Here is a 27,742-nt window from a genome sequence, read left to right as displayed (position 1 = left end):
GGGGGGAGAAAAAAGCCATCGGGCGGGGGGGGAATGCAAGCTCCCAAAAATAAAGAGCAAAGATTGCACTGAGCAGCGAGCAGCAGTGCAGAAATAGATGGTGGCAGTTTCGTGTCAGTGAGTTTGCATTGCCCCTTCCTGGTCCACGAGCTGGAGAGAGTCGAAGGGAATTGCATTGACTACAAGTGGAGAAGTCCCCCCTGTTCGTCTGCACTGTACATGTTGGGTGCATCTCTCCATTCTCACCCTCTCTCTCCCTCTATTTTTTCCTCCTCCCCTCTCTTTCTCTCCTGCATTGATTTTTTTTTTTTCTTTTTAAAGTGTGACTGAAACAAACCAAAACAAAAAGGGACATTGGATCTATTCTGGTGGCTTCTTCTCTCTCTTTTTTTTTTTTTTCATCTTTTTTATGATCAGAAACAAAACCCCACAACAAACAAACAAACACAAAACAAAAAGAAAGGGTCTGGCTCAGCAACAGCATGGATGTGTTGGCTAGTTATAGTATATTCCAAGAACTACAGCTTGTCCACGACACCGGCTACTTCTCAGCTTTGCCATCCTTGGAGGAGAACTGGCAGCAGGTGAACCATTTAAATTACTCCTGTAAAGCTTTTTAGTGCAGGCAGTCGGTGTGTTGGGGGCTGCATTTCTGATTTTCTTTCTTTTTTTTCCCTGTAATACTTAATTTAGAGGGGTTTGGGGTTTTTTTGGGGGGGGGAGGTTGGTTTTGTGTGTGTAGGTAACACCTTACTAGATCAATTTTTTTTTCAATTACCAACTGAGCAGTCCATTCAAAGCCTTCAGTCATAACAGCACACCAGGCAGTATCTGCGATCCAGCAAAATTCTTTGGAGTTTGTTTTTATTCAGATGATTTTCAAAGCTTAGTGATTTTTTTGTTCTTTTAAACAAGGCTGATCCCTTCCAGCCAGTGTTGACAACTGGCAGCTGGTGGAAACGGAATAGATCATGCTTATTTTCAGGTAATTAGTATGTGTCCATAAAAAAAAGATCTACCTTCATTTGAGATTTTTCTTTTTAACCTTTCTTTTTCTTTTTTCCCTCTGCCGAAGGGGTAGAATCAGTAGGCAAAGATTGTAGGTTAATTCTTCAGTGAGAGAGAGATGACTTAAAATTTAAATGTTGTGGGTGAATTTCTTGTTGTATCTGAAACCGGTTTAAAACAATGACACTTCAGGCTGGTTTCAACAACCAGTGTGTAGTGAGACCCCATAGGGTTAATATGCAGTGGGAACTGGAATACTTCTAAAGGTGGAAATCAAGTGTTACGGATGCATTAAAATCATGTTTAGTGACATGAATAAATAATATCAAGGGGGAAGAGTAGCTTATGCAGAAATGGGTGAGTTGTGTAAAATTCACAATGAACCCAAATGCAGTGGGGGCTGGGGGTGGGAGGGAGCGCTGAACATAGATACCCATCAACTGGAATATCAGAGAAAAAAGACAGGACTCCTTAATATAGCTAAACCAAAGCCACTACTATCCCTTGATGTGATTCCAGGTTAGTAGGTCCAGGAACATTGTCAAAATTGTACAAACCAGTGCCCCTTTCAAAAATGGACTTGTCTATAAGAATAGTTGAGTGCATATAGAATGGCATGTGTTGCTAATGTGACTTACTCCATGACAGTAGCAGGTTAACGCTAATGAGCTGCTGGATTTCATCTTGCAGTGATCCAGAGAAATACGTGACAATTTGACAACACAAGGTGTGTGTGTGTGTGTGTGTGTGTGTGCATGCGCGTGCATGTATGTGCGTGTGCGTGTGTTCTGTTGTAAATAGGTGTTAGGATTTTTTTTCTGGGGGCTATCTAGGGGTGGATAAATGGACTTAAAGAAAATCCTCTTACTGTGGCATTGTTACCCACTTGGATTGTGGTTAGATACTTGAAGATTTACACTAGTAAAATTATTTTGGCTTCAGCTTTTTTTCTTTTCTTTTCTCAAAGGCTCCCTGGCAGCTACAATACACACATTTTCAGGATTTCATTTACAAGTGGCCAGTCCTACTTTGCTTTAACCTCCAAGGGGGAAATGTTTTTTGTTATTAATATTCAGTTTCCACATCAGTGATGGTCACATCTAGTTTCCTTTATATTTTTAACATGCTAATTAAACTGAAGAGGTTAATATGGTTTCATTTTAAAATCCCCATTTAATTCCACAAAGTTGTGGCTGTTGAATCAGTTGCATATTAATAACAGTCTAGACAGTTCAATGCAAGATAATCTGTTGACATAGCCAGCATGCCTAAGGCAGATACTGTATGTGATACTTTGTCTGCTGCTGCCTGCCTTAGTAGGAGGAAGGGGAGTAGTTTATTTTATGAGATACAGTGTATCAAAGCAAGCCTACTGTACACTCTAAATTTTAAAGGAACCTCGTCCATTTTATAAACCTGGCCATTTTTTGAAAAAAGAACTAAAAGTAATTTCATGTGTAATATCTTCCCCTCTGTCTCCATGCCAATTCTTGTTCTTTTATAATATATCCTGTATTTATAATGTGCCTTTCCTTCCCATGTTGCTGTGTGAAGTCTCCACACAAACAACAGAGGGAAGCTGGGTGACAATACAGAACAGTGAAGCTGACTGTACCCAAGACACTGTCAAATGCACCAAGTGAAACGACTGAAAAAGAGACACACTATTTCCCTCCATCCCCTTCTGTTGTAGTAATCTGAGGCATTACTTATTAAATCATATTAAAAACTTTCACCCAAGTGTGTATGTGAGTGAGTGAGTGTGTGCATGTTTCAGTTGGTATCCCTTTAAAAGGAGACTGAAGTCCATGTTTCTAGGATAAAACTGACTATTAAAGACTGTCTCTTTTTGGGCAACGATGGATCCTATAGAGCTCTCAATCTGAAGAAACAGCCTTAATTTTAAGCGAAAACACTTGAAGAGGTGTTTCTAAGGTAAAAGTAATCAGTTCAAGTGAAAACCCTGTTAAAATATGAATGCTATGGTACTGATCCACAATAGTACATATTCCAATGCAGCAATGCAGAAGTGTTTGAGGGAGATTGCTCTAAGTTACAGTGTGCTTGTGAGGATGAAAATGAAGTTCCCTTATCTCCAGGTCAGCTGGAATTGTTTCTTGATTCACATGCTCATAGTCCTTGAGGTGAGTAGGCTATTATACACCAGTTCAGAAACTCCTTGGAGTGATATCTTTTTCTCTACCTTATAGATACAGCTGAGCTGCTGAAAGTTTCATGCAGTGTTAAGGTGAAGTGTTGACACAATCTCCTTCCTTTTCCCCAAGTTTGGCCTGCTGTTCTGTCGCCAAAGCATATAGCAGGGGCAGCACACAACTGCTAGCATTTCCGATTATGAAATGTGCCTTACTAATGGCAGTGACAGCTCAAGCAGGTTGCTAAACACTTGCTTGCAATCAACTGATCTCCCCTCACATCCCCCTTCCCCCTCACCCAACTGAAGTAAGAGGAAGCTTAGGATCTGTACTTCTGTTAATTAGTGTTGAAAGTTAAAATAGGACAATCATTAGACAGTTTAACCTGGCTGTGCAAAGTGAACAGATTTTTGGTGGGAGGAAATAAAGATCCACACATGTAGATTCCTTTCTAAGAGGAAAAGTGGCTTCAATCGCACACTTGGGAATGTTCAAAGTTTAAGTGGGAATATATGCGTTTACACTATTTTCAAATACATTCTGGGAGGGGGTGTGTGTATGTGTGTGTGTGGGGGGGCGGTTACTCTCTGATTAACACAGGATTTAGTACTAATGTTATAGCTCTTAAAATCCTGATCTTCCTCAGGAAAAAGCTCCTTTCAGGTCAATGGGGACTTTGCCTGAGTGAGGTGTACAGGATCATAAGCATAATACAGCATTATTGCATCAACAGATACAGACCTGATTATATTTTTTAGAAATATTGATCAACCAAAACCCTACAGGAAATCCATAAGAGTGGTGGATGCTCAACACCTTGAAAAAGTGTATCTGAGATGCAATCTGTACATTTCTGTCTAGCGTGTCACTCTTGCTCAAATGTGAACCATCCTGGCTCATATCCTATGAGCTTACTACATATTTAAGAGCGTCTTCAGAGAGGAAAGTCCAATATTTCCTCCTGTATGGTATAAAGAACACTGTGTTCAGATGGGCCATTATTTTGAGGCGTTTCCTGATGTGGCACTCATGATGTATGGACAGGAACTTTTTTAGTATGTGCAAAGGCAACAAAAGGCCCAGAGATTCAAAGTGTTAGCTCACAGAGGAGAGGAGGGAATAGCAGGGGCTGTCTGGTCATGCATAATCTGCGAGTAGAGGGGATCTTCCACATTATGTGTGTACCTTGGGAGACACATCTACTGCCCCTGCAAAGCCTCTTTCCTTGGGGCTTATGGATGGTGCTTCCCAGAAGACAGGCAGAGGCATGGGGTCGCCTTACATTATGGCCTAATGCAACTAGGAGGTCTCTGAAATCAGTGGATTTTGTGTGCAAACCCTTGCTCCTTCCAGGTAGTACTGCCCCTCCTCCCCCCAACCCCAGATATTCCCATAGGAGCAGGCAGTCTGGGTCATAGATCTTATTGGCTGGGAAGACTGGAAACAGCTCCACCACTTCTGATAAAAGAAATGTGATTCCAGGCATTGGTGCCAAATCTTATACTCCGCTACCCTGATGTGCTTTCCTTCTGTTTGGAATGAGTCATTTGTTCTTATCTGAACCAGCTTTGGTTCCTCTTCTACTGGAATGGGGGAAGGGTGAGTTTTCAGCTTAGCCATAGGACTGGGAGGAGGAGTCCTGGTTTTTGGTTTTGGTGCTGCTGTGGGCTCCCTATTCCTGCATGTCTTTAAGCAATTCTCTGCGCCTCAGGTCTTCTCTTGGTTAGATGAATGCTAACAAATTATACTTAATAACACCCGCTGGTGACCAATGAAGCCAAATGTATAAATGGCATTAAAGTGCTTTGAGATCCTTGTGCTATGTCCGTACAGAGTATTATGACATGGCTAATCTAGCAGAGCTCTGTTAGCTCTTAATTCTGACTCCTTTTTGGCAGAGAAGGTCATTTTCAGGCCTTCAGGAAAAAATTCTAGTGCTACTGGAAAAGAATAAATCACCCTGTAGAACATTCCTTCCTCTCCACTGTCCCCGTTGTTCTAGTTCAGTGGCATACTTGGCCATAAACTAAACTAAACCATAAACTAAACAATCACTTTTAATATAGCTATTTCATCTTGGTTCCAGTCACAGTGCAACACATTTCTAAGTGCTTATAGTACATCATGCCTCCTGAGGATAACTTGCAGAAATGGTTGACTTCCAAGAGCAGGCACATGTGCGATGCAGTGTATTTGGAGTGTGAGCCCTGGTACAGCCTAAGTACAGGCTCACTTCCCATTAAATGAATTAAAAGCAGCCTCCTGTCACCAAAAAGGAGACAAAGCAAACAGAGGCTGCTGTCGATGCTGTTTTGTGGGTCCCCTGCTTAGAGAAAGCCATGTTAAAATGATCACTTCTTGGCTCTCAGTGTTGCTGAGGTAAATGGGTAGACACAAAGGAGCCCTGCAAATGACATTATAAATGTAAAATGGCTGATTTTATATGAGCCTTGTGTGTGATCTTTAGATCAGTTAAAAGTATTTCTTTAGCCAAAGCACAGTAATAATGTAGGCACTAAATTAGAAAATATTCTGTTATTTAGTAGACTTTTAAAAAAGAGACATTTAGCCAATACATTTATATAATGGAAGCTCATGGCCATGAAAGCAGTTACATGTTTGTGCTTCTTCACAGAGTCTGCATATCCCATCACAATAGATAATACAGAGAAAAACTCAGAATATATTGTGGACACACAAAAGTCACAATATGTATATAGACTCTATGGAGATACTACCATTTTGAAATAAGAGTTGATTTTCTATTCTGTAAAGTATAGCTTGTTCAAGATGGGAGTGAATTGTCTTTAATATTTTTCTGTATATTGTTGGATCCTTGGAAGCTTTGTTAAATGAGAATTATCTGCTGTATTGGTTCTCTATTTTATATAAGCACACATTTTACAAGGAAGTGAGGAGGAAGCTACTTCTGTTTAACCCTTTAACTACATAGAAAAGTGATTTTCAATCAGGGTGCTTTGAGATCTTTTCAAGGGTGTCACGGTGTGCTAGCATTGTTGCATGTGAAAACATGATTCACAGGATAAATCCAAAGATTCCAAATAGGAATCCATAATGTTAAAAATATTCTGACCTGTTGTGGTCATTCTGAGTTCTTTGCAGAGAAAAATTGCTCTATTATTTTTCTGTAGTTAAAAATGAGAGGAAACTAAGAACTGACATTCTCCAAGAGGTATCTCAAGTTTAACAAGGAGTGCCTTGAGTCTAAGAAGGCTGAGAATCATTGACATAGAACTATTTTAATGCTGTCTTTACTATAAGTTTTCTTCATTATATAGAGAAGATATACAACTCATTCAGGGTCAAGCTTATTGTAGGGCATGGGCAGAGGGAAAATCTTAGACTTGTAACCTTCCTCAGCAAAATTACAGAGAAAATTAGTCAAAATTCACTGGAGTAACTGGGGGCTTTTCCACTGACTTCAATGGGACCATAAAACCATATTAAGTGTGTTGTAATAGAGCATTTAAGAGTGGTGCTGAGTTTTTTGGTGACTTCTGACTGTTTTCCTTCCTGGGCCTCTTTGGTATCAGCCCATAAACTCATCTCACCTCCATCCCTTCCCAACAAAAGTAGATGGGATCATATTCCCAGAGCTAAAAGCATCCATTTTGTAATTACCCTCACCTTCAAAAGACCTTGAAAGAGACCCTTTTCTAATTCTGTTCTCTCCACAACTTGCATTTGTTAACAGTCATAAAGACTTCTCTTGATTAGAATGAATTTGGATTTGGACTCAGGGCTAAATGGTACAAATGGGCCCCATTGCAAAAATATTTCTGGGAAGGAACACTTTCAGTTTTCCTAGATTGTTCTTAGGTTGAGAATGTATGCATTTAAGGCAAATGCTGTAAAGGTGTACTTGAATATAATTCCAGAACGGTCAAGTCAGTGGGAATTTTGTCACTGACTAAGCATTTTATTATATGCATTATAATAGCATCAATAGATCACGGCTGAGTTCAGAGCCCCATGGTGCTAGGTGCTGGCCCAATACCGCCAACCTCAAATGTTCAAATCTCACAAATTCAGGTGATCCAGGCTCCTGAGAATGGTTAGGACTCATGTTTTCTATCTTTCCTCTTCAGACGAGAATAATTTTTCTAGTGGAAATTGAGAAACTCAGATAATTACATGACTTAAGGAGTGGGAATTGTAAGAATAAACCCAGGTATAGTGAGAATTGCAATAAAGACAGAGGATATGATTTTTATTGGTGATAACTTTTATTGGACCAATTGTATCATTGGTAGGTGCATAGACAAGCTTTCAACCTCTGCTCAAAAGCTTGTCTGTGTCCCTCATAACTATATGGTTGTTCCAGCAAAAGATATTATCCCCAAAACCTTTGCCTCATACATTTTTCTTGAACCATCATGGCTACAACAGCACTCTGACACTACCACAATAAAGATAGAAAGATCAGCCACATGTGCTGTACAAACACATGGCAAGAAATACATTGCAAGTCCTGTGTGACCTTTTCAGCAGGAGATAATAGGACATATACCATCATATAGCAAATGTAAGAAAGGATAGTCTATTGGTTAGAGTGTCAGCCTGAGCAGTGAGAGATCAGGATTTGATTCCTGCTCTACTCTAAGCCTGTGTGACCTTGGGCAAACCACTTAGGCCTAGAAGTGTAGGCACCTAAATACTATTGACAACCAAGGCCTTAGTCTCTCTTTGTCTCAGTTCCGTGTCTGTCAAATGATAGCACTTCCCTATCTCAGAGGAGTTCTATGAGAAGAAATACATTAAAGACTGGGAGGTGTTCAAATAGTAAGTACAGTGACATGAGCTATAAATGAAGCTGTGATAAGCAGACAGTTTCTTCATAAGCTTACAGCAATGTGTTTGTGGCATTTTATTTCTTACATTAGTTGGACTGACATTTGCTGAAAGTGTGGGACAGCTCCCCAACACCAACAGCTCTCAGCAGTGTTCCTGAGCCAGTGTCTTCTTAAAAAAATGTTCCTGAATGTAAACTTAATACTTCAGCTCAATCCCAAACACTCCACCGCCCAAAGTTTACAGAGTTGGCATCTTGGTGCCAGCTTGCTGGCAAAAACAGTTTTTCTGAAGTAGCTATCTGTTGAAGTGTAGGTTATTTTGCAGCTATATTTTAAAGTGTAGATTAGAAAGGGAGGTCTTTGATGGAGACTGGTGAGTAGGAAACATGGGTCAGACCTAAGAGGATCATAATCATTACTTAAAACATTTCATCTTTAGACATGCTATATACTGTGGCATTTAAAACTTCTTGTTTAGGACAAGTGTGCATTTTTCTCTCCCTTTGCTTTAAACTCAAGGTTCTCCTTCAAATCTGAATGTTTCCATACCTTAGAACTTCGTAATTTCACAGTTTCATAGTTAGTAGGGTCAGAAGGGACCTGAGCAGATCATCAAGTCTGACCCCCTGTCATGGCAGGAAAGAGTACTGGGGTCAAACGACCCCAGCAAGGTGATTGCCTAGCCAGCAAGGTGATTGTCTAGCCATGCAGTTGTCTTGGCAGTTTGCATGCTATTACTTAGAGAGCTACAAAGGTGCATGTGACATTCTTTAAAGATATCATTTTCAAAGGCACTTAAGTCACTTTGGTGCTTGGGAGCCTGATTTTCATTGAAAGTCAGTGGGACTGAGGCATATGAATTAATTCCAAAGTCACTTTCGAAAATAGATTTAGGCACTTCTGGAAACATTATTTCAACTCCATAGCTTGAAGACTTTAAAGCTTCAGACCTGCAGTCTAATGCCTTGTCTTTTATTGGTGTGTATCCAGTGACAAAACTTGGGGCCTAAATCTTACAATTGGGGCAGTAGCTCTGACACAAAAGGGAAACAAAGAGGAGCCACAGACAGAGGAAGGCTTTGAAGGCAATGTGAGTTATAAAAAATGTTTGAGGGAGAAGGAGGCTGTCCCAAGATGTTCTAGTTAACACCCTAATTTATAAATTCTGTCTCTTGAACACACAAGTATGTTACATTTAGTCTTAAAGGTACAATGCCATCAGGTAGATTTTGGCCATGTATTTAGCCTTCGTAAGTAAATATTGCTCTTACAAAGTCTATAATCAATAGAAATATGTCTAATACCTTTTTAAACTTTTAGTGGAAGCAAGATTAGGTTGTTTTTAAATAAGTAGCTCTACCCACCAGCTGTGTTTGCAGCCGCACCACTGTTGCCTTTCATTAATGCAACTGAAAGCAGAAATGGCTAGTAAGAGAACTGAACAGTGTTTGTTTTGATTGCCCAGCTTGGAGAAATGCTCAAAGCTGAACAAGTAAATTAAATTTAAAAAAATGCTTTCACTTGTAATGACCTAGTGTGCTGTTATTCTGTGGGTTTTAATAATGAGTTTTACATAGAGTCTTTTTTCAAGTACAAGCAAAGCAAGCAACCTCTTGGAGCTCTGCCCTTGGGCCTTCCAATTCCTTGCAAGTTCTACAGGTCACTGACTGATTCTGATTCCCAGATCAGATTAGGGAGGAAACCACTTTTTATCAGTTTCCATTCTGCTGTAGAGTAGCTAATTGCCTGCTTTTTCTTCCTACCAGGCACATTTGGAAATTAATTGTTGTTTTGTTGTGAACATTTCTGAGGTTTTGATATTTTGTTGTTACTCCAATTCAAAATGAAACTGAGGCTTTGGAAAAATTTTCATGAGAGGAGAGGAGAGACTGAGGGGAGAGGTAGGAGAAACCAACTTCTCAAAGTAGCTAATAACTCAATGGTTAGGGGAATTGTTTATCATGTGGGAAACCCTATTCTGCCTGTTTCAGAGTGGGAACTTGAACTAGCCTCCCAAATTTTATTGTGATCTTTAGAAACTTTTGTGATGGTTGAAATCAGTATTTATCCACATAATATCTTTGTTCTGTCAACATGGTATTTTTTGGACAGAAAAATGTTCTGTTGAAAATATTGTGAGCAGCTTGGCTCACCTCATGTCTCCTTGTCCAGGGTGCTCAGGTCGATTGCTCTGCAGGGGACCTAAGTGATGCTTTGGCGATTGGTAATTCCTTTTGTTCTTTGTGTTTCCTTCTTTCATACATAAAGGAGATAAAAACATCCCTGTCTGTTCTTTCCCTGTGGTTTAAGCAGCAGTTCAACAAGTATATTGGCCAATTCGTGGGTATCCTTCCAAGGCTTAACTCCTCCCATAAACTGATTGAAACATCTTCCTAATACATTTTTGCTTTCCATGTCAGCCTGGAAAATCTACCCTGCTCTAAAAGAACATTCCACTCCACTGTAGCTACTAAGAAGCTCCATATGAGTAATGATGGTATAGAAGGGATGGAGGCAAGGAAGAAGGGAGATGGGGTTGGTGTTTCATATGAGTTTTTTCATTTTTAACTGTTGGCAGTGGAAAGGCTGCATTAACTCTTTAATGGAAAACCTGTGTTAGTGACAGTGAGGAGAAATTTTTCACGTGGTTGATTAGATTGGATCGGTGGAAAACTTTAATGTATGCAACTTTTATGTTATTCTTTCTGAGCATTTAAAAATCAATAATTCAGAGATTCATAGAGTGTAAAGCTGGAAGGGACCTCAGAAGATCATTGGGTCCAGCCCCCTGCATCAAGCAGGAAAGATAATGGGGGGTCAGGTGACCCCAGCAAGGTGACCATCCAGTCTCCTCTTGAAGATTTCCAGGGTAGGTGATTGCACCACCTCTAGAGGGAGCTTATTCCACAGTCTGGGCACCCTAACTGTGAAGAAGTTTTTCCTAATGTTGAGCCTGAATCAATCTTCCAGGAACTTGTGGCCCTTACTCTTGGTTTTTCCTTCAGGTGTCCTGGTGAACAGTTGCTCTCTGAGCCCTTCATGTACTCCCCTAGTGTAGCAGTAAGCTGCTACCAGGTCCCCTCTCAGCCTTGTTTTCTTTGGGCTGAAGAGTCCCAGATCCCTCAGCCTTTCCTCATATGTCTTGCCTTTTAGGACTCTGATCGTATGGGTGGCTCTTCTTTAGACTCTCTCAAGCTTGTCCATAGCCTTGTTAAAGTGCATTTCCCAGAACTGGACACAGTACTCCAACTGTGGTCTCACCAGTGCTGAGCAGTGGAAGAATGACCCTCTTGGCTTTGGAGAAGGAGAGTGTGGTGGGTGGAATGGGTGAGACTGACCCTGCCTTAGGCTTAGAAAAGGTAACTACCAGTTAAAATAACTCTAGCCCTTTATATCTCCACCAGACACACATTTCCCACTCGTGTAGTATTGCCAACTTCAGGTAGTCAAATATCAAATGACAGAGCACCCCAAGCTCATGAGATTTAAATATTGGGGGGGTGGGGGAGTTGTTAGCTTTCTAGTTTCTGAGCCTTTTGGATGCACTTGGATCACATATGTGTTTTTTTTCTACACAGTCATGAAAACTTAGAAGCTTACTTTTAATTAAACTGGAGATTCTCATGTAATCCCATGCTTCCAGGAGCTTGGGACTTTAAGAAATATATAAAATATTATGAGACTTGCAATAAAATTTTGAAGCTTGGCAGGGCTTTGTGTCTGATCAATATCAGATGAATGAAGCAGCAGTTCAGTGTGGAGGTGGCCTATGTTTTGAGAGGAGGGGTGGATAGAGATAGGGCTTAGTGCGACAGTGATATATGTGCCTACTGAAATAGCTTACAAAAAACCCTTTTAATGGCTTCTGTGGCCAGGGCCTTTGGAGTAAGTGGATGCCACACAGTACTGTGCAAAATGTGTCTAAGGCAAAGTCCAACTGTTTTTCACAAGAAAACAATGCATATAGTCCCCTTCTGGGAAACTCCTGAGTAGGCTTTCTTTTTAAAACACCCTAATTGAATTTAATAGAGAATCATATTCTTGTTTCTAAACCTATAGTTATGGAAACCTTCTGGTGTCATCTCTGGTGTGGTTGTGTGAGGTTTACAGTTTCTGGCCCTTATTCTGCATATTTACAGTTAGAGAGAGCTTGGCCAATGAACTCCGTGAATGTAGGATCAAGCCCTTAGGCCCAGATTCAGTAAAGTACTGAAGCATGTGCTTATCTAATCATATGCTGAAGTCCCTTTGATTTCAGTGAGAGTGAAACATGAGCTGAAATGGTTTTCTAAATAGGATCCTTTTTCATAGCTCAAAGCCGCAGTAATTATGATACTTTAGGGCTAAGGAATTCTGTTCACATAGCATAGTTTCTCTACACTGCTTTATTTGTGTACCTCCAATTAAGTTTTGTCTTCTCTATAGCAATATATATTAGTCCTGAGTTGGCTTGGATAACTCATTCTCTATTTTCATTCCCTCCTGATTTTTCCACTTAAGTGAGATAGCTTTGTGGTTTCAAAGAGTAACTACTATTGATCTTTCTTGGATGATGGCAGATAGGTTTTAGGGTACCCCTGTTTAGATATTGCTTGTTAGATGTGCCTGCTTGCAGGAGGTTTTTCTGTTTTTTATTTTATAACATGAAAAAGCCACAATTGTTTGAGCAAAAACAGAGAAATCAAAATGCCAGTTCTTAGACTTAGAAAGCTGACTGCTTTCAGACATATTGGGTGTTTATATATGTGTTCCAGGGGAGGGTGGGGGGTGTTTTAATTTGAGTAGCTCTAAGAGCTGCTTTAATTTAAGTGCACAGGGTGTCACGTGTCTCAGTGTCCCTATGCTGAAAAACGGTGGTGGACACGCTTTAACTAAAGCTCATTCAGTGAGCTTTAGTTAAAGCTATCCCGCCACCATTTTTCAGCATGGGGATGCTGATACAGGTGACACTGGAGTCTGCTGGAGACTGGTAATTACCATGCTCCAGAAGACTCAATTAACTGAGTCTGCTCCACTGGAGCAGCCTCACTGCACTTGTATAGGCACCATAGTTTTTAGGTCAGTGATTCTTAAACTTTTTAGATTCAAGACACCTCTCAATAGACTTAAGGCACACTTAGAAATGCCAGATCTTAGCTTTCACTCAGAAAAATAGAGGAGCAATTCTTACGTTGCGAAGAATTCAGAGTCCATATTAGGTCAGAATGGACATCTTTACAAGTGCTCTGTGGTGTGTGGGTAGGGTGCTTTAATTAGAGTGGCTTTTGGGAGATGCTTTAATTAAGACATTTGAAGTGTCTCATATTCAGTGCCCCACACTTCAAAATGGGGTCAGGGCTGCTTTAACTAAAGCTCATTTAGCTCCCATCTCTATTTTGAAGCACTGAATACATGTGATGCTGAGGCTGCCGGAGCGTGCTAATTGGAATGTGTTGGAACAGTTGTCAGGCACATGTATAGGTGCCCAGTGTTTTTAACACTACGGAGTTCTACTCAAGATCTCTGGGTTTATCTTACGAATCATGTTGTACACCTAACAGTACTAACATTGCTTGGCACCCAGTGGCAGCCTTGAAAGTATCTCAAGACACCTCAGAGTGTCTTGGCACCTTAGTTGAGAGCTATCACTTTAGGTATTGAGGGTAAAACAAATGTAGGTATTGAGGGACCAACAAAATGTTGGTCTACACAATATTTTTCTCCAGTGCAGGCAAACAAATACGTGTTACCAACACCTTTGAAGAATGTTTGAGGGTTATAGGAACATGGACAGGCATTCTCACTCTGCCCGAGATCTTCAGGAAATTCTTTCTGACAATTGGATGCCTTTTACATTGGCTCCAGGTGACCATCCCGAAATCACTAATTTTGAACACCTAATGTTTGGGAGCTAGATGATTTTGAAGACCCATTTTCAGTAGGACACCCAGGAATTATCCATAGGTCTGTTACCTCATTATCAATCTTGACGGTTGGTTTTTGGGATCCTCTACTCATGCTCTTTTCTTCTATGCAGATGATCCACATTCAGTTCTGGAGTCCCTCTAGAATGTAAATTTCACTAGTTACAGAGGTGATGCATCTTGAGTTTGGACCATTAAACTGAATGCGTATTGATCTTTACATTTGATTTTGACTACAGTGGGCCTAAGGTGCAGGCAAAATGCCACTAACATGTTATCCATTATGCTTTCCAACCTCTCCACTAATATTATAAACTTAGTACCTTGTGACTTTGCAGGAGAATAGAGTTTGTAATATAAGTCCCATTTTACCTTCTGAACCAATGTATTCTCAGGAGGTTTTATCTCTATGATTTTAAGGAAGGAACCAGGACCAGAGTAGGCAGTTATGCCTCATTTTCCCCTCTCTAAATGGAAGCAGAAATACCTGCCTCATGCTGGGGTTTTTTTCATTATGAATCAGCTAGTTGATAATCAAAAGATGTAAACTAGGGTTTATATTAATGAGAATCTATCCTAAATTCTGTAAAGAAGTGTGATGGTTTTGAGAAGAATGTTCTCTAGAAATGCAAAGTGTATCACCCACTGTGCAAGGCCTTCATAACACTACACAAGGCTCTGAGTAAATAAACAGGGCAAAGATAACATGCAGATGTTAATTATTGTTGATAAAAATATAGCTGTGTTCAGTCACTCATAATGATATTTCCAGTGGTATTTTGGGGCAAAAAAATATGGTTAAGCACCATAATGAGAGAGAATAATTAAATATTGTCCACTAGGGCTCTAAGTCACACTGAACTGTATTGTTTTATTTCTGTTTCCTATTGAATGTAGGCTTAGGAATTCTATCTCCACTGTCTATTTAATAAATAATAAGAAAACAGAACAGAATTTTTTTCCCTGAAAATGGGAGTCAAAGTGGTCTCTATTACCATAGACTTTTGATGTGAACAAAACACAGGCAAAAAGCAGACAGCCAAAAAATCTAACCAGGTTCTCTTACATTGAGATGGTAGCATTTCACTTTCTACCTGGTAAGACCAAAAGTCAAATGCTGATTTATATCCCATTATGACAGGTGTAAACAGGCCTGAAAGAGTGTGTTACTGACCGTGGAAAGGGGCTTTAGCATCATTTTTTGGCCTATGTTAGGCAGGCAATAAGATTAGATGATCATAATAATTCGTTCTGGCATGAAATCCTGTTATCAATGAGTCAGGCCCACTTTAAGGTCTTCTGACACCGACAAAGTCATGTAAAGGGGTGTTTGTATACAAGAAAATCAGGATCTGAATTTATACTGAGAAAATATATATATGTACATGCCCATTCACACTCAAATATCATATAGTATTCAAAATGCTTTTGTGAAAAGAAAATCCACTAAGGAATGGCTATTTTATATGTAAAAGACAGGGACTTAATCTGGAGCCTTTGAAAGTCAAAACAGAGTTTTAATCCAAATTCTGTCTTGGGGTACCTCTTGGCTCCTATAGTTGATAGGCATCTGGAAAAGGCTGTTATTCAGCTGACACTGCCTAATTTTGAAGGCAAATGAGCTTCATGAGCAGGCTGTGTGCAATGAATAGGTGGTATTGTCCACTGCCTTCAGCTGGAAATAGTAAACAGTATGCCCATAAGTCGGTCTTTTGAGTTGGGGCTCCAGGTTTGGGCCCATAGACACATGGGCTCACGTTGCTTTTCTTCAAAACATAAAGGCAGAGATAGAAAATCCTCATTAATCATCCTGTCCTCCTACCAGTGTAGGAATTTGAAGTATAGTTAATGAGGTCTGACCACTTTCTTTGGAAAACTGCTCTAGAGCCTAATACTGTGATTCTCAACCAAGGAGCATTGGCATTCTGGGATGCCTTGAGATCTTTTCAAGAGTGCCACTGGGTGGCATGCAATAGGATATTCTGACCTGCGGCAGTCTTTCTGAGTTCTTTGCAGCAGAATTGCTCTATTAGTTTTATGTAGTAAAAAATGAGTGAAAATGAAGAGCTGGCATTTTCTGAGGGGATCCTTGAGTCTAAAAGGTTTGAGAATGACTGGCATAATAGAATCAAACTCCTTCTCCTTATACCACTTTTACATCTCTCAGTAATTCTGCTCCCTTCTTAGTGTTCAGACCATTCAGCTCTCTATGTAGCTATCATGCTCCCCATTCCTTTGGTTGTACTATACATATATGAAGTCCTGAAAGAGTCAGTTTTCTTCTTGAATACACATGCAAGTGCGGAGCAGAGTGAAGGCCCTGCTTACAAACTGGAGACTCTAGCAGCTGCTTCAACACGATCAATAAATAATGATAATTATAAATGTTTTCTCTGGCTTCCTAATCATTCCTGTCATTTTTGCACAGGCTCCTTCCCATTTGCCTACCTATCTGTCTTCTAATGAGATTCACAAAACAGGGCATGACTCCAGGTGACGTGGTACAACATAACAGACAAATAACTCCATATTATTATGACAATGAGAATGCATCCCAAAATTACATTGCCCTTCTTACCGCTATTTCTCATCTTCCTTCTACTGTGTTTCAGGGCTTTCAGCTCTCCCCATTCTATTTAGAGTGAGAGAGACTATATGTGATTATTTTTCCACAGATATATTAATATGCATTTTTCCAAACTGAATCTCATCTGGTTGTTTTCCCCTGTCTCTGATGACTCTGCACGTCTTTTTATATGATCCCTCTGTCTCCACTGGCATTGCTGAAAGACTGAATGTTTGCTTTAGCTTTTTGCTCAGCTTTCCTTCACAATGAGAACTTTGTGCGTTTCCTTGTTTTTCTGATGTGTCTTTTATTGAGCAGTGCGTTCCCAAGTTTTTTCGTTTGGTTATCTGGTCAGCCAAGTAATTGCATATTTTATAAATGTCAATTGTCTTTGGTTGGTTAGTTTAACAAGACAGAAAATATTACAAAAGTCAAAACCAGCACTGATGAGTTAGCTTGTAAGTACCTTGAAAGCAGCCTGTTTTGAATGATGATCAGTTGATAGCAGCTAGTGGAAAATCTCCAGACCTTATAGTGACCAAAAGTATATTACAGTATCGACATTTTAGTATGTGGAGGAGCAGGACCCCTGGAGCTGGAATATCTATCCCTAAAACCCATCATGTATATGTTAACATTGGACCTTGGTCACTGATTTTCATGTTACTGCTTTACCTTGTTGACAAGTTTGCTACAGATATTTAAACCACCAAGTGTAATGAGGCAAGTGTTTTTTGGTGTTATTATTTCATAAGTACTGTTCGTTTGTCAACTCTTAAATCTTTTACGCACGGCACTACTAAGCTGAAAATACTGGGATATGCCAACAGAGTACTGTAAAGACTCTTATTTCAACCTTGCACTGTGGATGGCTTTGTTGAGTCAGTGCTATGGGCTTGCTCCCAAGGCCACTCATGTCAATAGAAATAATTTCACTGATTTCAGGTGTGCTTTGGATCAGATCCAGCAATGGCGTACTAAAACATCTGGCTGTGCCCACCTTAAGGAAATGCTTGTGCCTGGTGATAAAATAAGACAAAGCGGGCTGAAGGTGTAAAGTACTAGATATTGTGAGCCTTTTTGAGATCGCCATTTAATCACAGGCCTGATGAGTTCTTGACACAGTAGTCTTGCTATTAATTGTCTCTAGGAGTTTGGGTGGTTTGCTGTGGGGATCTACAAAATAACATCTTTATTTTAAGGAAGATACGTAGTACCAGTCTATCCTCTGTCAGGTGCACCAGAGATCAGTGAGGATCTTATGCTTATAAGAACTCAGTAAGGCCTCATTAGATAATAAATCTCTAATCTGCCATGCCTAGGTTGGATCGCTAGAGCTATGCCAGGTTATAACCTAAACGGTTGCTAAAAAGATTCTAAAAATTTGCGCACATTTTCTTGGGAAATGTTAAGAAAGAATGCTTTGTGGAGGGAAATCTCAGTTTACAAAGGATGTTAGTACATTGAGAAATAGTCCCAGAATCAAAACTACACCACAGTTGGCAAAATAATTAGTTGTACATATTCACTTAGGAGCTTGCAAACTTCAGTCTGTAATGGGTCTCCTGCCTGTGAGTGCTAATTAGTGAGGTTCTACTGTTATAGTTGCACCTTTCATGTACTGGTGCAGTATAAATGTGTTTGCATTTGCAGAGAGCATCTGCTTTGGAAGCCTCCGAGTCGTTGGGTTTTGTGGCATGAGTAGGAATCAAGAATTTTATTAAGACAATTCTTGAATGTCATGCTGTGGTCCTGCAGTCCAAGACTGTCATGTCAGCATAAATGCTAGATAGCTTTTTATTGTTGATGGAGCAAAATAAGGAGAGAATCTAAAATGCTGAGGGAACATGTGCTACCCTTATCAGTTGGTGGTGTGACTCCCATGATTCATATAGTGGTGTTTCCTCCCTTTAGTAACTTACTGGATGTAGTGAAGACCCCAAGACATACTAACTATCCATAATCTATTTATTAGATCTCTTAATTAGAATGGCCAGATCCAGAGGAGGAAACAGTTGTGATTTAAAGTGGAGCTGCATTGTCCTGGGTACACGGCTCTGTTTACAGCACTTAGTGAGCCGTAGCCCAGGGGGATTTTATCTTCACTGTTCTGTTTGATTTATGATCTGGTTTAACAATGCAAGGCAGTGCAGTTATATGATCTCATGTGACAGTCTGGGATCTGGACAGTACAAAGAGCACCTTTTACCCTGAAGTCTTGTGAGTCAAGGTTGGCTGGGCTGGTCTTGTTGGCAGGTTTGAAATCAGACTTTCCAGAACTAGAGTCGAACCAAACTGCCTTGAATGGAGAGCTCCCCTCTACCAGTTTGAAAATGGCTACTCCAAAGCCCAAGACTGACAACATTCAAATGAAATATTTACTTGATCTTGTTGTAGTCCTTAGCATATAGAGTATGCTTTTCATTCGTGCATCTCATAGCACTGCGGAAAGCTTCGGTAGGCCCATTTAACAGGTGGGGATACTGGAAATAGGAGCCTCAGTGACACACCATCACTTGCTGACAGAGCTAGAAAGAGATCTTTGGTTTCTCAACTCCCATTTTAATTAAGTTAATTTTATAATTGTCTTCCCTGGCAATTTGACTGCTGAAGTGTGGTCCAGTGGACAAATTTTGGGTGTAGTGTCAGCAGTACTTTTTTATGGCCCAGATCCCCACGTAGCATTAATCAACATACCTTTGATGATTTGAGAGTGGAGTTCTGCTGATGTATTCCCCTAAGGATCTGGTCCTAGTTCACAAACTGTGGGCAGCTTTGCATAAATTGTGTTTTTAATTTTAGTCTGTCTAGACGCTTCTGAAGCACCCATTGCTGGCATAGCTAGGTGCCAACAACTGCATAATGGCAGCAGATTGGTCTGGTGAACGATGTATAATAAGTATATCATGTGAACACAACTTTGTATGATGCCCAAAGTAGGTGTTATACCTCTCTCATTTTGGATTGGCTTTTGGACATTGTTTTGGTGAGGGAGGGAAGAGAGAAAATTAATTTCCTATAGAAAGCAAAACGAATCTACTGTAGGATTTGTTTAGTTATTTTGATTGTTCGGATTAAAGGTGGCCAGTACAGATGTAGCTGTTCTGATTTCTATGGTGACTTATCCTTCCATACTCTCTCTTTTTTCCTTTGTCCTTTTTACCTTTAAAGCCCTTCACAAGGTGCAGTCTTATAATTTTTTACAATACCAAGTCCTGCCTTAGCTCTCCCAGTGTTTCCAGCATTTATCACCTCCCAGTCAGCTTCTTCTTCAAATGCCTTTTGTACTTTCTCCCACGCTAACCCTTATGCTGAGAAAAAACTCTCTGGTATAATCTGTATAGCAACTACCTTTCCTCCTTCAAAACTCCTCTTGAGACTCTCTTCTGTTCTAATGCCTAAAAAATCCTTGTGCCTGCTGGTTAGGGCTACCAGGGGTGATGAGCTATGATTGTTCCGCTTCTTCCATACTATTACTAATTCCTCCATTATTCACCCTGCTTTATGTGTAAAACAACAGCAAGCTATCAGGGAACTCACAAAACAGGGCAGTTTTACACCAGATTCATTTGTGTGTTTTGTATGATGTATCCTTCCCTCCCACACCATCTGTTTTGTATCCTTTAGGCTGTAAGCCCTTTGGGACAAGAATTATTTCTTATCTATGTTTGTACAGATCCCAGCACAATAAGGTCCCAATCCTGATTGTGGCTGAAAGGTGCTGCCTTACTGTGAATGTTTACCACTATTACTACCAATAAAAAACCCAATTGCACTTGACCCAAGACCTCCAGCCTAGTGGAAATTACTGCCAACTCTTATGATCTTATCGTGAGTCCCATGATATTTGGCCTCTTTTGCTAAAGCCCTGACTGCTTGAGTTGTTTGATTCCTGGAGTCCCCTAGCTTTTGTTTTCTCCCACCCCAGAGAGAGTACATTCCTCATGGTTATAGCGAAAAACTTGACTCCCAGAGTCTCAGAAAACAGGAGGCAAATTAAAAAAAAACAAACGAAAAAACCGGCACACACAACATTTATTTAGTTATTCGTGTAAATCATGATTTTTAAGCCAGTTCTGTGATGTTTCTGGGATCTAACTGATTTCTGAACCCATGGTGCTTGTCAATACTGGCAAAACAGGGCTGTCCCCAAAAGCAGCCCACAAATAGAGGGAAGATATTTTCACCAACAAACCTAACAGTTTCTAGAGAGAAATTTTCCTTTGTGAATTGCCCAAGTAATTTTATTCCCCTCCCCCATAGTCAGCAAAGACAAGAAGGCACTCCTGTCTTCCCTTATGGTTTTGCAGTGTTAATGCTGCTGTATTGATTGAGTTAGGCTTTACTGTCACAGGACATTGTCTGTGGGGATTTGTTTTTAGTCCTAGTGCTGTGTGCCCTCAACTGTATTTTCTTGCCTTCTGGTAGCAAAAAGGGATTTTGTGCTTTTTGTCTTAGGGGTTGGGAACATTGCTTTCACAGGACTTCAGGGTATTCCATTGTCCATTGCCGGCATCTCCCCTCTCATGGGCTCTGTCTTCTTCCTGCGGTTACTCTCACTTTGAATTGGCCAAATCTCAAATTTAGGCACACTTCACAACCTAATCTGATTTTGTGACCTTGAAGAGCTCCTCAAGGAGCCTTTTAGTAAGCAGTGTCAGCTGCTGGAATGTGGATAAACACATAGTTACAGGAACAGGAGAGGCTTCCTCTTTGTTTAGAAAATGAGCAAAACATCAGTAAGAAACCAATGTTGTAAGGAAAACATGCTCAGGGTGGTTTTCCCCTAAAGCTGATATTCTCAGCCTTGTTAGGCAGATTGATTTGTTTCAGAAATTGCAGGTGGTAATATTAAAGTATCTGGAGAAACCAAGTGCAGCTTTTATTTTTCCATATGATAAATTGCCAGTTGAAGGTTTCACTTACAGAACATTTTGAGTAGTCTGTGGAGAATGCAATCACCTTGACAGTATATTTATGAGTAAAAAATTGTATCAGACAATTAAAGCTCTTAGCTTTCATGTAAAAAGAGTTTTATTGCAGTTTCCTCTTCGGATCCAAGAATTGGCTTCCAGAAGTGGACAAATTTGTATGGCAGGGAGGGGACATCCAAGTGATTTAAGTATTAGTTCTGAAGTTCTTAGACAAGTTCAAGCACAAGAAAGGTCAGCTTGACTTTATGTTTCTTTGGCAGATAAAGGGAGTGTACATGGTTTGCTGTGTGCATTGGGCGAGCTATGGCTGAGACACATAGATTTCATAGACATTAGGGCTGGAAGGGACCTCGGGAGATCATGAAGTCCAGCCCCCTGCCCAAAGGGCAGGAAGTCAGCCGGGGTCATAGGATCCCAGAAAGATAAGCATCCAAGTGGCACATGCAGAGACAGCCCCACACAGCTCCCCTGCGCATAGATTTCATAGACATTAGGGCTAGAAGGGACCTCGGGAGATCATGAAGTCCAGCCCCCTGCCCAAAGGGCAGGAAGTCAGCCGGGGTCATAGGATCCCAGCAAGATAAGCATCCAACTAAAAACAAAAGAGGCTCTACATGTGTTGCATGCACACCAAGGGATCCCCAGCAGTTCTTAGAAGAGCCAAAATTCACTTTCCCCCAATCTACCTGGTTTCCAGGTTCTAAGATAGAATTTCCCACGCAATAAATACATTTATATATGGATTACAAATATATACATACATATTTAGATGTGTATTTCTGTGGTTTGCATTTTTCATTGCTGCGGATACCATATTTTTTCACAGAGCGTGCCCCAGAATAAGCTATACACTAGGGGTGTGTGAAACAGGCCGTATTTGATTTGGATTTGGCCCGAATCGGGGACAGCGATTCAATTTGTTGATTCGGATTACTGTCCGCAATTTTATTCGGCCAAATCCAAATCTGAAGATTCAGTGCTGATTTGGAGAATCAGCAATTCAGCCATAGACATAACTTTAAATGTTTTTTCTATGTACCTCAAGATACCAGGCATGGCTCGTGAACGCTGTGATGGTGGGGCGGATGGAGCATCCCACAGGAGTTCTGGGGGGCCCCCCATGTGCTCAGAGGTGAACTCGGAAGTGGACAGGAATTACTTCCAGTCCACTTCTGGGTCTGCCAGGGAGCATGCCATGGGGGGGGGCCCTGCACCCCTCCGCTTCAGTGAGCGGCCATGGGGGGACCCTGGGTGCCCCCCAGATCCAGGAGGCATCAGCCATTGAGCTGGGAGGGTGTGAGGGGGGCCCCCCCAGTGCATTCCCTGTGGACCCGGAAGTGGACCAGATGTACTTGGGACACGCCATCCACTCCAGCATTGCAGCATTCACGAGCCATGCCTGGTACCTTGAGGTATGTAGAAAAAACATTTAAAGCTGTGTCTATGGCTGAATCACCGAATCTTTCTGAATCTCTCCAGACTGATTTGGAGGGTTCCAATTTAATTTGGAGAGATTAAAGGGTCTCCTGATCTGATTCAGATTTGGAGATTCAGCCATCGAATCAGGCCAACTCTCCACTGAATCGAAACAGGGACAGAAGCTTCACACACCCCTACTACACACCTTTTTGAATGGCAGAAAGCAGAAATAAAGATCTTTCTGTGTAGTAACTGGGTGCATCTACACAAGACGTTTACTGCGGGGTTGACTAATTATCTCTGCAGTAAATATCACGTATCTATATGTGTTCCCCAATTAGGCTGGAATAAACTGATTAAGTCTACAGCAGGGTAGTACTTGTAAATACAGGTACTCTCCTGCAGTTTTGTACTCCATAATGGTGTTCGTGTAGACACTGCCCTGACTGGCTGGGGGATGAAGGTGCTTCAGTGCCAGAGCTGCCTGCTGGCTAGCCCCACACTGAAGCACCCTCATACCCCAGCCAGCCCCTCTGCAGCACACTGAGCCAGGGGAAGCAGCCCCAGGCTGGCAGGCTGACCCCTGGGGCCCCCTGTCAGCTGGGGCTGCTCTGATCCAGCTCAATGTTTTGTGGTCCAAGGTGCATGTTCAAATGGCACACCTGGGAGCAGTAAATGCTGGATCAATAAGCTCTGGAGTTTATTGCTTCACATTAATTGCACGTGTGGATGCTCCCACTGAATAGCAGCATCTAGGGAGATGAGCCTGATCGTTGTTCTGCTCCCTGTGGGTTGCATGTAGATTTTACTTTTGCTTTTGTTTGATAAGCAGATGGAACTGCCTTTACCATATTTCTTGCATATAACACACACACGGCGATTTCCAGCTGCTGGTTTTTGGGGAAAAAGTTTGTGTTGTACATGAGAAAACATGGTATTACCAGATTGTTCCCCCACTATGTAGCCTCAGGGTTTTTCTATGGCTCTTAGTTCACAGCTCATGCTAAATACATTTCTGGGGCATACTTCACAGAAATATTCTACAGGAACAGAAACTCCAGATCCCTTCCTGTGTTACACTTCCAGATGAGCAACCGCTCTGAAGGGAGTGGGAAGAATAGTTAGGGGGCCTGAGGTTTGTTCCTCCTATGCCCATAAATGTTCTTGGATAAACCACCTAAGTCAGCATTTTCTAGTATCCACTAATCTTGAGTGCCTCAAATGTTGTCCAACTTGAGGCATCTTGGGCTTCCAGAGGGGCTGAACACTTACAATCCCAGCTGGAACCAAGGGAATTGCAGATGCTCAGTACAGCTGAAAACTGAGCTTTGCTTAGTGCTTCAGGTTGACCACTCTAAAACAGAGACATTTAAAATGGGCTCACCCCATTCTTTCCAAATATGGGTATATAGGTACACTTGCTCCACCTCAGATGCACTTTGACATCTACAAAGGGCAAATATTACGTAGTATTACTGCTGTCACTCTTAGTTTGTTGCCTTTGAGCAAGAACCTTACCAAGGAACTTCAGGAAAGATGTGAACTCTCCCTTGTGATACCCAGGAGTCCTAGTTAGAGACTACCCTTGCTTTCTGTATTTAAAATGGAATTTCAGGAGGTTCATTCATTCCCAGTCCAGCAATTGCAGCACAGAGACTCCCCACTTGAGTAATGATATCCAGGATTGCACTTGTTTAACTCCTACCAGATTCAGTGTTTCAGGCTACCAACTCAGTGCTGTTTCTTGGCTTGCTTTAAGAGACTCCATGAGCAGGAGGCATAAGCCAAAAAGTCTGTCACTGAAAATAATAGCTCTAAGAGATGGTGGATCAGGTACAGAGGGAACACTGGCATATATGCTGACCAGAGGGTTACATGAGGAAGAAACAAGAAATTTGGTGTGTATTCATTTATACATTTCAGTTCTTCTCTAATCTCCTGACATTATATGTGTTTGGGGGAGAAGGACCTACCTATTAGAAAGCAACAAATGCTCCAAAAAATATTACAGGCAAAGTACAGACTGTTCTGGGCACCGCACTTCAAGAGGGATGTGGACAACAAGGAGAGGGTCCAGAGGAGGGCCACTTGCATGATGAGGGGGCAGCAGGGCAGGCCCTATGAGAAGAGGCTATGGGACCTGAACCTGTTCAGCCTCCACAAGAGAAGGATGTAGGGGGATCTAGTGGCCTGTTACAAACTAGTCAGGGGGGACCAGCAGGCACTGGGGAAGCTGCTGTTCCCCCGAGCACTGCCAGGAGTGACCAGGAATAACGGTCACAAGCTGGCAGAGGGGAGATTCAGGCTAGATATCAGGAGGTGCTACTTCACTGTCAGGGTGGGTAGGATCTGGAACCAACTTCCAAGAGAAGTGGTGCTGGCTCCTACCCTGGGGGTCTAGATTTACACCTTGCTGGAGTCGTTTGACCCCAGTACTCTTTCCTGCCATGGCAGGGGGTCGGACTAGATGAAACTATGAAACTATGAGATAAAAGGCACTGAGTGAATATGGCGTATACCTATGCTATTCTGCTATGTATATCTGTCTCAGGTGCTATCACAAAATACTTTTCAGGGATAATCTTCAATAAAGAGAAAGCAAGGCTAAAGGGAGAAGCATAAAGAGAAACAGATACTTAGCATCTAAGGGACAGCTTCTAATAAAAAAGACAACAGGGAAATGGCAAACACGGAAGTGAATGGATTGGTACATAAGATCATAGAAGTAGAAGGGAACAGTGTCTATAAGGGGTTTGGAAAACAATGAAGAAAATATCCAGAAATGGGCAGGCACCTTCATTCACTTGGCTACTCTCAGTAGGAGAGAAGTGTCTGACATCCTGGTGGCAGATCTCCACTCATCCTGATACTTCACCTTCTAGTCTTCTGTTCCCAAGTTCTGTCTCCTATGCCTCCTGTTTTCAATAACACAATGATTCTAACACACAATGATTCTAACAAGAACCCCCCTGTGCACATTAATCTACATAATAATGGATTGAGTTGGAGTCTATCTCTATTGGCTTGGTATGTATTACAGAGAAACTGGACAGTATTTCAAAGGAAGGTATATAATAATGATTTATATTATGTAGCTGTATAACCAAGCAAAGGATCAGTGCAAAAACGTATAGTTTTTATCATGGTAGCATATGCAACAAGATGTTTTGCCTTAGGACTTCCAATAATATTAAGACCTTGCATTCCTTCTACGCTCCATAAATAGTGATAACTTTGCACTGAAAAAGCATTTTTTCATTGGCATATCTCAAAATGCTCTGTATAACTGTAGAGTAATGTCCTCACAACCATTTCACAGAGAGAGAATGGACCAGTCTGACCTTAGCACCGTCTCTGGGATTTAACAACTGGACAAAATTCAGCACTGGCCAAAACTCTGCTTCAGTTTTTGAATGCAATTTAAAAAATGCCTATTTGAAAAGAAAACCCGTCCAAGTAGTATGAACCAATACAAGTGAACAACAGTTAGAAAGCAGCAAGCTCATGCTGTGGGAAAGTAGACAATGGAAATTTCATGCAGAGACCACATTGTTGCTGTGCATAAGGGATAAAAGCCATTACACCTAGAGCCAGCCTACATTATATACAGCACAGGTACAACCCACCTTGTGAAAGCCTGACCTTGTAAGTCAGTCACTGGGCCTGAAGGCACAGACAAGACACAACCCCCACATTTCAAGATTGTGCTGTTTATATAAACATCTGTTTTCTTTCCTTTTTTGGTGAAACACAGTGGGAGATTTTTAAGTAAACAGAATAACTAACTCTTGCCTTTAGCAGTGTGCCAAATGTTGCCATCACTTAGATCCACCCAACCACACTGACTCTGCGTGGGGTTATGCTGGTCTAAGCAGAGGCAGAAATTGTCTTGGTTTAGGCTACGCCCTCAGATGGCGGAAATGGGAGCACTGATGTCAGTGAAGTTATGTTAATTTACACCAGCTGAGAATCTGGTTGTGTTTTCCATTCTTTTATTTTTACTCTAACTTTGTTCTCTAATTGGAATGTTGAAACTGGAATCTCTCTTTCCTTCACTGGCTTATTTATCTCCATGGTGCACACGTCATGTTGGTTTTGAAATAGTAAGTCAGCAGCAGATCTCTTAGAGCCCAAGGCGGAGTATGTTCCACCCACTAAAATCTGCTGACCTACTCATGAGCCAGAAGTTCCTGCAGGAGGCTGCTGCAGATGTGAGTGGCACCTTGGTACACGGAGGTTCAGAGAGAGGGCGCTGGGTTGGAGTCCAGAACAGCCTCACAGGCAAAATTCTGACTGTGGAGCACATCAGAGGGACCAGATGGGTAGGATAAGCTCAACTCCATTCTCCTCAGCACTGGCCACTAATGTGAGAGACAAGGCCAAAGGCACCCAAGAGGTTATTTTCTTTTTTTAAAATAACTCAAACTACCCAAGAGATTTTTAAAAAAAGGCAAATATTTGGCTTTGTGGTAGTGAGACCTAATATTTGTGCTTTCTCTTTTATCTTTAAACTTTGGGGAATTGCTCTCAATGTAACTTGGGTCATTCTTTGGCCCCATCCATTTGATTTAGAAATGGTACAAATGCTCTTCTATTCTTTTTATCCCCACCTTAATCTCTAACACATTCCCCTCTGCTTCCCTGTTTCCTGTTTCTCAGACAGGTCCCACACCCTTTCCTCCCTGCAGCCAAAAATACTACACAAAGGAACATAAAAAAGGCTTTTGGAGCAATATTGTCTAATGGTGAATGGGTATCGTGGACAGTATGACAGATACAATAGACCAGGAAAAATATTGTTCAGAATGCAGGATTAAGATTGAGCAATCAAACACTTGGTTTAGACATTTCAGTGTTTCATAGTTTCATAGTTTCTAGGGTCGGAAGGGACCTGAGCAGATCATCAAGTCCGACCCCCTGCCATGGCAGGAAAGAGTACTGGGGT

At 41.2% G+C, this 27,742-nt stretch overlaps 1 protein-coding gene and 1 long non-coding RNA gene across 3 annotated transcripts in view; both read left to right on the top strand.

The window, feature by feature from the left end:
- The first annotated feature begins 38 nt into the window (after window positions 1–38).
- The window catches only part of KLF7 (Kruppel like factor 7), a 79,940-nt gene continuing 52,236 nt past the window's right edge, over window positions 39–27,742 (top strand). For both annotated transcript variants that reach the window (XM_019554455.1, XM_019554456.1), the window contains exon 1: window positions 39–584. In XM_019554455.1, the coding sequence (XP_019410000.1) occupies window positions 483–584 (102 nt within the window). In that variant the 5' untranslated portion in view covers window positions 39–482. The remainder of the gene's footprint in view (window positions 585–27,742) is intronic.
- Window positions 12,706–27,742, top strand: part of LOC109323063 — a 22,868-nt gene continuing 7,831 nt past the window's right edge. Inside the window, exons 1-2 of the long non-coding RNA XR_002104533.1 lie at window positions 12,706–12,783; window positions 22,249–22,251. This is a non-coding gene — a long non-coding RNA (uncharacterized LOC109323063). The remainder of the gene's footprint in view (window positions 12,784–22,248; window positions 22,252–27,742) is intronic.

Source organism: Crocodylus porosus, unplaced genomic scaffold (genome assembly GCF_001723895.1).
Source record: "Crocodylus porosus isolate Cpor-Errol unplaced genomic scaffold, CroPor_comp1, whole genome shotgun sequence".
In the NCBI taxonomy this organism is placed as follows: Eukaryota; Metazoa; Chordata; order Crocodylia; family Crocodylidae; genus Crocodylus; species Crocodylus porosus.
Note: the sequence above shows the minus strand (reverse complement) of the source record. Positions and strands in the feature narration are given on the sequence as shown.